The sequence below is a fragment of the Prunus persica genome, chromosome G1 (genome assembly GCF_000346465.2).
Source record: "Prunus persica cultivar Lovell chromosome G1, Prunus_persica_NCBIv2, whole genome shotgun sequence".
NCBI classification, from domain to species: Eukaryota; Viridiplantae; Streptophyta; class Magnoliopsida; order Rosales; family Rosaceae; genus Prunus; species Prunus persica.
The window spans coordinates 25067510-25080569 of NC_034009.1; the positions used below are offsets into that span (position 1 = coordinate 25067510).

The 13060-nt window shown below is 38.2% G+C and overlaps 1 protein-coding gene across 1 annotated transcript; it reads right to left on the bottom strand.

Annotated features, from left to right (window-relative positions):
- Nucleotides 1393-2785, bottom strand: LOC109946874 (vinorine synthase-like). The gene has a single exon (XM_020556015.1). It carries the CDS (start codon nt 2713-2715, stop codon nt 1393-1395), a length of 1323 nt encoding a protein of 440 aa, XP_020411604.1. The 5' UTR covers nt 2716-2785.

A 13060-nucleotide genomic window follows, 5' to 3' on the forward strand; every position in this document is an offset into this window, starting at 1 on the left:
GGGATTCGAACCACTCTCTTTCCCATCCATCTACTGGGCCTTATCCAACACGCTGCGAATGAGTTTGGTAATAATGTTATGACGTGTAATATTTATATGGTCTTAAAAATTTCTGCAAGCTAATATTATCTAGGATAAATTTCTATTTAAAAAAAAATCTCTAATGATAAATTTAGGCATATGTTTAATTTTATTTATTATTTTACCATGGATTTTTTTTTGGTTATATTTATGGAGTTGTATTATTATTCACTATTGAGTTTTAATATTGTTCATTATATGTGATACTAAGTTTTAACTTTAATAGGAATTTTTTTTATGTGGTACTAAGTTACTTATATATATATGCATTTTTTTTTGTCAAGCTCATATATCTTATCATATGCAATATATTGTAGTAAATTATTATAACTAAAAAATTATGGGGCGTTTAATTTTCTTTCACTAATTACTACATATTTTCTAAAGACACAGTGTTCGTTAGGTCGCTGCATAATCAACTTAAATCACTCTAACCCACCATGCTATGCATTTTATTCCAATTTTTTGTGATAAAATAATAGACAATTGACTAAATAAACATCCTCTAAAGTTTCAATAAAAATTTTCAAGTTTTTCTCACAATTTCTGTGATTTTTATTTAATTTTTATTAATATCGATATTTCCATCGATATATCCGTGTTTTTGGACCACAGATATTTCCGAAACTCTCGATATTTTAGACCTTGGTTATACCCAATCTTTTGCTATATAAACCCAAAAGCATAAATAAATAATTGCATACTATTATCAATGATTGATATCAGATGAAATTAATCGTACATATTTTTGGATCCAACGGAATGTGCAGTACTTCTACTATTTAATCGACACTGGAAAAAAAAAAAAACCCACACACATATGCATATAACATTTTACATTTATTTAAAAAAAAATTTAGATTCAGTCCTAATTACCAGACCAATCAACGATGCATGATCACCGTTATCGTCTCCACATTTTTCTTCCTCTTGAGTACCTTCTCAGCCTATCCGGTCATCAAAGCCATATCAAACCTTATCTTGTAATGAGAGTTTTTAAAATTTTAATTTTATTATGGAAAGAAGACCTCAATTTTATTATGAAGAGAAGACCTCAATTGTGGTTAATGAATCTTCACTGTAAACGATTCTGATATAATATCATAACGATGTAGATTTGTGAATCACAACTAAAGTGAACATGGAAATGCAAACCGATTTTTGCACCCAAATATTGTTGTAGACTTTGTATATACTAATATTCAAAGTGCAGGCCTTAATTGAGAAAAGCTTGACGATTATTGAAACATGAAACTGCAAATAACTCAGACATTTTATTTGTAACACAAACATATAGTTACACAGAGAAATTTATTTCCTTAGCATAGGAGCACCCGGAGCAACATAGGAGAGCAACTCGCTATCACATTCAAACTTAGCCATGACTTCCTCCTCCAAACTAACATATGCCTCTATTCCACCACCCTCTTTTGTGTCCATGAAAAGCACAACGTTCTTGTAGGTGAGTGCCGGTGAGCCGACCCATGTAGGCCTCCCCCAACCAAAATCATTGTCATAAAGAGGAAATCTACAATAGCTACTAAAGTAAAGTGATGTAGCCATCTCTCCTCTCTTAAAACTATCAGCTCGTTTTTTCATCACACCTAAGTGCTCATCACCTTGCTTTTGTAATTTCTTTATGTACTCATTGTCTATATTGTCTATTGCTTCTCGTACCACTGGGATCACCACGCCATGACCACATTCTTCATCGCTACCACCACTACTTGGAATTTGCAGTGGAGCTGTAATGGCCAAACGAAAAAGATTCCCAAAAAAACTTTGAGGCAATGGTGGATCAAACCTCGGACGCAAGTTCACAGCATGTACCACCCTGTACAACTTATTCAAGGTACTATCCTTTGTAGCCGCAACAAACCGACTCCATAAGAAAGTGGATAAGGTTTCCACACGTGTTGGGCGTTTCTTGATATTGTGCATACTTTGTTCATATCTTTCTCGGAGGTTCTCTATTTGAGAGGCATCAAACACAAACCGCTTTGTTACTCTATCCTTTGTGATGCCAACGCTACCATCAAATCCAATATTAAACTCCTTTGGTGGGAAGAGTGTGGATGAGACAAACTCCGGAGGGTTTATGTTGGCTTGGTCTCCGCGAGCAATGGCTGCCCAAATTTTGCTAAACATGAAATACGACGACCCATCAGCAATCTTGTGAGAAACGCATTGACCAATTGCAAAGCCTCCACATTGAAATATGTTGAGTTGGACCCCTAGGGGCAATGAATTGGTAATATCATCAAGTTCAAAGGGCATGAACTTGTTAAGCTCACCAGGTATAGGGTTGCTGAGAACATCAGAAAGTGTGCAATCCAGTACTCGAGCTTCGACGAAAGGGATGCCCTCGTCATTGCAATGTATGAACTGGTTGTTCTTGATGCGCCCGGCTAGAGGGTAGAAAAGGTTTAAGACCTCGCATAATGAGTTCTTTAGGTTGTGGGATATTTCAGTGCTGTTGGGTTGTGTCTTGGCATTGTGTTCATAAAAGAGGAGCAAAGGGTTGTAGACTTGGGGAGCTATTTGATCAAGAAAGGAGAATTGGTAGTGGAGAAGATGGTCAGGGGTTGGAGAAGATGGTTTGATAATCTCTTTGGAGATTACTTCAACCTTCATGATCGTCTGCTTAAGTTCAAGTACCTTGGTAACAAAACAATGAGGGTATGTTTAGCTGTGATTGTATGTGGTTTGTGTTGCTCTTCAAGGAGACTTATATAGAGCTAAAGTAACTCCTTGCTAAAGGGAATCTTAGTACCTCCCAATAATTTAATGTTGCTTTATTTTATGCATTGTTTAAAAAAAAAAAAAATCATTAATACTAACTATTTTTTTATATTATTTTTTTTTTATAGATATTGACCAATCATATTGAATTAAAAAATAATTATAGTATTGATGACTCTCTAAACTAGGGAGTATGATTAAACCCTAGGCCCCTATCTCCCAAAAAACCCTCCTAGAGCTGTTTCACTTTGAGGGGAGAGGAAGCCACTGTTCTTCCTCCCCTCTCTCCTCTTCTCTTCCTCCCTCTCTTCTCCCCTTATTTTCAAAGACAAAAGGTTTTCCCTATTTATCTTCGTTTTGTTATATGATTTTCCTCCAACCATCACAAGCGGCTGCGTTTCGGCGTCAGATCTCCACCATTATCTTTTTTGCAGTTTTTTTATGTTCGGAATAAGTCACAGAAACTCTTTGGGTTCTCTGTGTAGTTTTCACCTCTTCTTTTATGAGAGATTTTCACCTCTCCTTTTGTGAGAGCTTTTCACCTCTCTTTTGTGAGAGCTTTTCTTCTCTCCTTTGTGAGAGCTTTTTTCATCTGTCCTTTGTGAGAGCTTTCATCTCACCTTTATGAGAGCTTTTCATCTCTCCTTTGTGAGAGTTTTATTTGTATTGTTATGGCTTGGTTTTTTCAAGCGTTATCTCTTTTTGATTTCTCTGAGTTGGCAATCTTAATTGAGATGTCTATGCCAGAGTTTCTTCGATCATGCGTGATCGTTAGTGGAGGCACACTAGATTGTCTTAATTTTGACGTTAAACCGCTTTGTTATTATAATGGTCTTTTTGGTTGAATTATGAATGCAATCCTAGAATTTCAAAAAATAAAAATACAAAAAATAAAAAAACTATGGAGTATGATTGGAGTTCAAATTTTATAAAGAGCTCCTAAAATAACTTTTTTGTGGTTTTAGCCAAATTTTAACTAATGAATAATAAGTATGATTGTAGATGCTCTTAGTTGTTGTTTCTTTTTGGGATACCTACATTTAATGAATTAGCCATACCTACATTCAAGCTTGAATTAATGTGTAGCTAGTCCATTTATGTGTAATATTGGACTTATCTCATTGACGTTATATTCATGACTTTTGAATAGGACTTATCTCATTTATGTGTAACTACCCCTCTAGCCCGAAAAATTTGAATCCTTGACGTTCTCTGTATATTCATGGGCCATAATTGACATTAACACGGTTGAAAATTTTCCATCTCTTTTAAAGCAGTTGAAAATTGATTAGATATTTCTAGCTAGCCATAGCTGATTGATCCAAGGCAGCCTTCAATTTAGTTGTTAATGGTTTTATCACCAACTACTAATTCAGGTCTGATATGGATAGCAACGGCAAGTTAACTTCAAAGTCCAAATCCAAACAATTAATAGCAATACTTACTTGCAAATAGCACAGAAATATATAGTCAATATACCAAAAAATATTAAACTTAGCAGTCATGTCTAATCTGTATTGACCCAAACAGACCTAATCTGTCATGTCAAACTTAGCAATCCCATTGCTTAAAAGAAATGTGAGCACGTGATGACCTTCGCAATAATCCAATTCTGAGACTGAGATCGACATGAAAATGATAACTTTTTATCGACAAAAAGACAAAAAGTTATTATCTTTCCCATATTATGAAAACTAATCTGTATTACTGAATTCACATGATTATGAAGCAAACACACTGCTAATACCTGAAGATGAGCTAAATATGAATTGATTTAAAGTTTAATTACCTATGTATATGGGCTGAAATACAATTTACGTTTCAATGTGGAGTTAAATATCTGAATATGAGGTAAATACGAATTAAACACATGTAATGTCTACAACATAGGTTGAGAAGCAAATTGACATGCAATACATAGGATACCTAGAAATTTTCTGAAACTTTTCCCTACCTATATACCCAAGACCAATCTTCTAAGAGGAAAAAAAAAACAAACAAACCCAGCAAATCCACCCAATCTGGTTTTATCTTCCCAAGAGTCACACAATAGGAAAAGGGGTTTTTTTTTTTTTTTTTTAAATAATCACAAATGGTTCTTGAGGTTCACGAAATTATCACCTTTAGTCATTTATGTTTTTTTTTTTGTGACATAGTTGGTTCTTAATATTACTACGCATACATCAAATTGGTCCTTCCGTAAAAAAAATCATATGTGGAGCCCACACATCCAATAATATAGAGCCACGTGACTTTAAATAATAATATAAAGATGAGCTAAGATGAATTACACACATGACAACTAATGATAACTAGACATGCATATTTGACTAATCATACATGACAACACTATAATGCATGCACGTGGTTCGACAGTCTCTTTGGAGCCATGTTCCTTCTTAATTAATGAATGGGTTATGTTAAACTTACTATATTTTTATACCACATTGTGTACTACTTCTCTAATAGAGGTGGAGCCCACACATCCAATAATATAGAGCCACGTGACTTTAAATAATAATATAAAGATGAGCTAAGATGAATTACACACATGACAACTAATGATGACTAGACATGCATATTTGACTAATCATACATGACAATACTATAATGCATGCATGTGGTTCGACAGTCTCTTTGGAGCCATGTCCCTTCTTAATTAATGAATGGTAATACTAGGCTTACCATATTTTTATACCACATTGTGTACCACTTCTCTAATAGAATTGGAGCCCACACATCCAATAATATAGAACCACGTGATAATAATATAAAGATGAGCTAAGATGAATTACACACATGACAACTAATGATGACTAGACATGCATATTTGACTAATCATACATGACAACACTATAATGCATGCACGTGGTTTGACAGTCTCTTTGGAGCCATGTCCCTTCTTAATTAATGAATGGGTAATGTTAGGCTTACCATATTTTTATACCACATTGTGTACCACTTCTCTAATGGAGGTGGAGCCCACACATCCAATAATATAGAACCACGTAATTTTAAATAATAATATAAAGATGAGCTAAGATGAATTACACACATGACAACTAATGATGACTAGACATGCATATTTGACTAATCATACATGACAACACTATAATACATGCACGTGGTTTAACAATCTCTTTGGAGCCATGTCCCTTCTTAATTAATGAATGGGTAATGCTAGGCTTTTCATATTTTTACACCACATTGTGTACCACTTCTATGATAGAGGTGGAGCCCACCAATACAATGGGGCTCATCTGTATTAGAGAGGTGGTACACAATATGGTATGAAAAATGTGATAAGCCTAACATTTTCCTTAATAAATTAGCCATGTCCAACATGTTTTTTCTTGGGCGATGTAATCACTGTGTTGAAGTGTCTCATTTTAAGCAAACAATAGAACAGTCTTGATCAGACCACATAAGTCCAAGATATTGTGGTCACCCACCGTTGGATATTAATCTCATGATTCAAAAAAGTTTCTTAAAATGAGTGTAAGAGTGAGTGAACCATTGAATTTACATCTAACGGTGAGTGACCACAAATCTCTTGGACCCATGTAGTCCAAGAGATCAGGACTGAACAATATAATACATATATGATTATAGTCCCGATCTCTTGGACCATAGGAGTCCAAGAGATTTGTGGTCACTCATCGTTGGATGTAAATTCAACAGTTCACTCAATTTTGCACTCATTTTAAGAAACTTTTTTGAACCATTGGATTAATATCCAACGATGGATAACCATAATCTCTTAGATTCCTGTTATCCAAAAGATCAGGACTGTATATGATTATTATCTTTAGTCCAACATGTTTTTTCTTTAGTCCAACATGGCATATGCCACATTAGTCAATTTAATTCAATTTTTTTAGTAAACCATTTTAATTCATTTTACTTTAATATGTTTGTTTCTCAAACCCTACCACCGCTCATCCTTCTCCATCCTTCAGCACCAGAACCCTCCAGTGCCGCCCAATATCACATCCATTTATAGTCATCATCACCAGCATAGTGGCCCTTTGATCTGATTTTAGTAAATAAAAAATTTCATAAAAGAGTAGATTTGATGTTCTTAAAAGATTTAAGTTTTTTTTTTTTTTTTTCATAAAAGAATAGATTCGATCAAAGAACATGAAGGCCTTGCAACCCAAACCAAGGGCATAACCTCCTCACCAAAAAAAATAATCTGAACTTGTTTCACTTAATTCCAGACATGAAACCCAACACCATCTTGAGAAGTCCATGGCTAATCTATAATGTCCAGGTGAATAATTCATCTGCCATTTTCTCCATCATATTCCCAAAATAGATTTGGGATGTCATCAGTGCGTGAGATGGCAAGAAAAGGGAAAACTCATCTCTATGGAAACGATGTTGCAATAGATGACGATATTTCAACAGAGACAATGGTAGCAACGAAGGGGCACTCGTGTTGGTGCCCCTAGTGTTACTGTTTTAATAATTAGTGCTAATTTAGAAAGAAAAAAACACATAAAATTGCATGCCTCTTCCATTTTTTATATGTGTTAATAATTAGTGCCAATTTAGAAAGAAAAAAAAAACATAAAATTGAAATATATTATACATTAATTTTTTTTCAAAGAAAAAAAGGCTAATTGGAAATCCTCCTGCCTTGAAATATGTTGAGCTGGAGACCTAAGGCAAACTCATTAGTAATATGATCAGGTTCAAATGGGAGGAACTTGTTGAGCTCATCAGGAATTGGATTGTTGTGGAAATCAGAAAGTTTGCACTTGACTTGTGCTTCAAGAAGGGAATGCCCGCTAGTGGGTAGCAAAGGGTTAAGACCTCGGCTGAAGAGTTCTTGAGGTGGCTGGATTCATGGCATTGTGTTCATAGAATAAGAGCAAAGGGTTGTAGACTGGGGGAGCTAACTGGTCAAGGAAGGAAAATTGGTATAGTGGTGCCAGAGATGGTGAGGGGTTGGAGAAGATGGTTAAATCTCCTTGGAGATCAATTCAACTTCAACCTTCATTCTAATTTTCTCAACTAATGATCAAACTTGATCGAGTTGTGCCAAAAATTTGAAGACTTGAATCTGCTTGTATTGTGATCAAGCATATACACGTAGGAAGCAATGACGGATCTAGGAATTTTTCAGGAGGAGGTGCAATATTTAAAAGGCTAAAAGCTTCCAAAAAAAAAAATCATATATAGATGGGATCATAAATTATCAAGCAAGCCAACTAAAAAGATAGAAACAAGCAATACAGAAGGTTAAAAGGGCCTACTATCCATTAGAGAATTGCATAAGAAAAACCAGTGAAAAAGTTCGAATTTGAATACTAGAGAGTAAATATAATTCAATCTTATCTTACCAAAACTGTTTATACCTAATTAAACGGCCTATTACCGCCGGACACGTGGACAGGATCCATTCTGATCACAGGACCCCTTCGGCATGCTCCCTACCGAAGCCATCTATCTTGGCCCTTTTTACCATCAGACACGTGTCATGCTCGCAATCCATGCCTGGAGTCCCACATCGGAAAAATGAGCACAACGCACACCTCCCAAGGTCTATATAAGGAGACCCATATCCCCAAAAGGAAGGGATCAGAACTAACGGTACGCTATCGTGTGATCTGTCAGTTAACCTTACTAAATCCGTACTTATTTAGGCATCGGAGAGCCTTCGGCTGGTACCGCACCGGTACCCCAAGGATTTACCGAACGCGTCCTTTTGCAGGTACTTGACCCTCTGGAGTGGACCACTTACCAAGGACAGGGACCTACCGAAGGGACATTTTGACTAAGTTGACGAATTATTGGTTAAAAGGGCCTACTATCCATTAGAGAATTGCATAAGAAAAACCAGTGAAAAAGTTCGAATTTGAATACTAGAGAGTAAATATAATTCAATCTTATCTTACCAAAACCATAATGTGGTAACAGTCAAATTGAAAACACACCAATACCATTATAATTTTAGTGAATTTAAATATCTCTGCATTGAAAAAGTGACAACATTTTGAATCTGCCCATCATGATTTGTGCTGACCATGCTCTTATGGTTCATACGGCCACTTATTACAAGAAGAGCCTCCAAGTGGTGAAAGACAAGGAATTACAGAATTTCCCAAATTGGCTTTCAATCTTTAAAATTGCAACTTTCAAAATTGAAATGCAGTTTCTGGTTGAATCTTATCTTACACTAATCACAGAAACAAAGCCAAAAGGCCATTTTTTTTAAATTTAAAATTTGGTCAAAATTTGAGCAACTTAATTAAGATTTGGATCCGAATACCCATCAAATATACATAAATAAAAGACACAAAAATAGCAACAGCATACCAAAGAGTGATGGGTTTAGAGTTGTTCTGCAAATCCTTGCATCAAACTGAATTGAATTCGAATGTGGAAAGAAGAAGACTTTTTCTTGAACAACCAACAAAGATTTCAAAGACAGATCTTACCAAAAATGCCTCAAGGATTAGATTTGTAGAAAATGGACACACAAACTTTCTAGTGATAGCTCGACCTTCACATAGAGATGGGATTTCTGAATCTTCCATTGACATGGAGCGTTGCTATGTCTGTTGTTGTTGTAGCAGGATTTCTTTCAAGAAGAAATACCTCCACAGGTTCTTGACTGAAGTCCGCACGCTTCCTCGGTTGAAAAAGAACTCCAGATTGCATTCCCGAAGACGAACGGTAGAAATGGGGTACGTACCTGCAAAAGCCACTCCGACGCTCAAGTCAGTGTTTGTGCAGCAGACTCTTAGTATTCAATTGAATTGTTCGTACCTTTGATGGAGGTCTAGCCGGGTTTTTATAGCACTTCGAGTTCTTGAGTTTAGCCCCACTTCCTTAGCATTGCGCATCCCATCCTCCACTTCACGGTAACGGGGTTAGATGACCAGATTGTGTCTCCCTCGATCCGCACTTCTCTAGTGGGAGGGAAGTTCGATCATCCCACGTCTTTTAATCATGGCATATGGGTTAAGCCTCACATGTGAGATTTGATCCGCACAGTGCCCCTCTTTTTTTTTCTCTCTACACGCATCGCGGGTGGAGAGGGAAAAAAAGAGTTAAGTGAGACTTTGGAATAGGATTTCTTCGGATTAAACACATGATGTCGTGATGGGCTCATGGCTGAGCCCAAATAAACCATTCGTTTTCTTTCTTGGGCTTGCTGGTCAAACCCAAAAATGTCATTCCTATTGGACCATTACCAACCCATGCATGTTGCTTTTATGCACGTTGCTGACTTTTCAAGTTTCAACTATGGACTTTTATCCACGTGTGAAATATCCAAGTATGGACAACCAATCCCATGCGCTGACCCTTTCTCTTTATTTTGTATTTTTGCACCTCTGCCGATCCTGCATCGCTTTTGGATTTTTCTCACTCCAGCTGATCCCAGATGGACCTCATGCAAATTTCTCTTATTTTTCCTTTGCGCTTCAGTCGATTTGGTGGGCCCATGCAAATTTCTTTCTCTTTGCTAATTGATCCCAGATGGACCCTAGTTGGGGTGCGCTTGGTTTTAGGCCACAGCTGATCCGGTAGGCCTCATACTCCTTGCTTTCTATTTGCTAACCGATCACAGATGGACCCCATGCAAATTTCTTTTATTTTTCCTTTGCGCTTCAGCCGATCCGGTGAGCCCATGCAAATTTCTTTCTATTTGCTAACTGATCCCATATGGACCAATTGGGGTGCACTTGGTTTTAGGCTTCAAACTATCCGGTGGGCCCATGCTCCTTGCTTTGTCTCAGCTAACTGATCCCAAATGGACCTAGTTGGGGTGCGTTTGGTTTTAGGTTTCAGCCGATCCGGTAGGCCTATGCTCCCTGCTTTCTCTTTACTAACCGATCCCAGATGGACCCCAACTGGCTGTGCTTGTGCTTGAGCTGATCCTCAGGACCTTTGCGCCTTCTGTTTCTTAACTGATCCCAGGTGTCAATGACCTTTTTTTTTTTTTAGGTGCGTTAGTACCTTCCGGATCCCAATACGCTTGAGCTGACCTTCCGGAATCCAAGGTGTCCGTGACCTTTTTTTTTTTTTGGGTGAACTTGCACTTGAGCTGACCTTGCAGACCTCAATACCCCTAAGCTATCCTTCCGGACCCATGCGCCTTCGGTTTCTCAACTAATCCAAGGTTTCCATGACTTTTTACCTTCTTTTTTTTTTGTGCTTGCGCTTGAGCTGACCTTGCAGACCCTAATACCCTTGAGTTGTCCTTCCAGACTCATGCTCCTTCAGTTTCTCAACTGATCTAAGGTGTCCATGACTTTTTTTTTTTCAGCTTGCGCTTGAGCTGACCTTGCGGACCCCAATACCCTGAGCCGTCCTTCCGGACCTATGCGCCTTTGGTTTCTCAATTGATCCAAGGTGTCCATGACTCCTTTTTTTTTTTTTTGCTCTTGTGCTTGAGCTTACCTTGCGGACCTCAATACCTCTGAGCCGTCCTTCCGGACTTATACGCCTTCAGTTTATCCTTCTCATTTCCACCGACTCCCAAGCGGTCCATAACCTAGTCTTTGCTTGAGGAAGTGGACAAGTCTAGCTCCGTAGGTGTACTCATTACCTTACACCACTTATTTCTTACACATGTTGCTCTTCTTTGTCTTTTGTCTAAGTGCATGCAGCTTTCTGTCAAGGAAACGCATGTGTTGGGTAGAGATAGCCTCGATGGGTCCTATCAGATCAGGCTTTGTTGCCAAAGCCTAAGGCAAATATCTGAGTTAGCCATATCAAGTCCTATCTTTGCTTTTGAAAAAAAACTTCTCCCCATGACTTTTGTGAATTACTTTTTCCTATTGCTCACATCCTCTACTATAAAAGGTCGGTCAATAGATATACATTTCATTCCTAAAACCGTTCATACTTTGCTTTTGTTCTTCATCTAAGCTCTAAGCGTGAAGGAAAGTGTTCTGTGCATTTGAAAACTCTGTCGAAGGGCCCTTGTTCTTGCTACAACCTAGTAAGTACTATTTTCATGTCGAGGCACGAGATTTGGCCCAAGTCTAGTGGTGTCCAACCGAGCTACGAGATACTTAAGGCTCGCACTAAAGGATGTGTTCCCGACAACGTGGGGATCAATCCTCTTTCTTTGGGGTCGGATGTCACATCCCCAGATCGGCTCTGCCGTAGCACAAAATTGTCCGCTTTAGGCCTTCCTCTTGCCCTCACGATTTTATTTTTGGGAATTCACGAGCAACTTCCCAGTGGGTCACCCATCCTGGGATTGCTCTAGCCTTAACTCGCTTAACTTCGAAGTTCCCATGACTCTAAAGCCAGTAAGCTCCCGAAAGGCCTCGTGTTAGATGGAAGTGGGCATGTACATGTAAGGCACATCACCCCCTCTCTGTTGGTCGATGTGAGATGTTACAATCCACCCTCCTTAGGGGCCCGACGTCCTCGTCGGCATACTCACACCACACAGCAGAGTGGCTTTGATACCAAATTGTCACATCCCGGAATCGACTCCGCCGTAGCACGATATTGTCCGCTTTGAGCCCCCTCTCTACCCTCACGGTTTTGTTTCTGGGAGCTCACAAGCAACTTCCTAATGGGTCACCCATCCTGGGATTGCTCTACCCCCAAGTCGCTTAACTTCGGAGTTCCCATGACTCAAAAGCCAGTGAGCTCCCAAAAGGCCTCGTGTTAGATGAAGGTGGGCATGTACATATAAGGCACATCACCCTCTCTCCATTGGTCAATGTAGGATGTTAAATCGGATATGAACACTGGTGTCGGTATCCCTCGGGGCTCCTTAATTCTTTCGTTGGCCCACTTAGAGCATGTTAGGTTTCCACTCCATCCCCTTTTTCATATGCTCCTATTCTTCTTGGACCTTCACCCCATGCAACTAAACCCAAATTCTTACCTTCTCATATCCAGTTTTCTAGCCGTCAAGTTGAAGTGGGGTGTGTCCCTTAGTTTTAAGGATTTTATTTACCTCAACGACTTAGCTTGTGTTAGGGGGAAAGTCACTATTTCTTTTTTACCCCTAGGTCGGGTAAAAAAATATTCTATTGTAAGCCCACTTCCACCAAATATTGGAAAAATCAACCTCTCTTGATCACTGGGGAGTGAGCGGTGCCTAAAATATCTAACATGCCTATCACGTCGCTGTTTGGCTCAAAACCTGGTATAAAGATTTATGCCTTTGGAATATAATTTATTGTGTTTTTGCGGGTCTAACTAAACTTTTTTTTTCTTTGAGCAGTACTTCCTTCGGACAAAAAGTACCTCACTC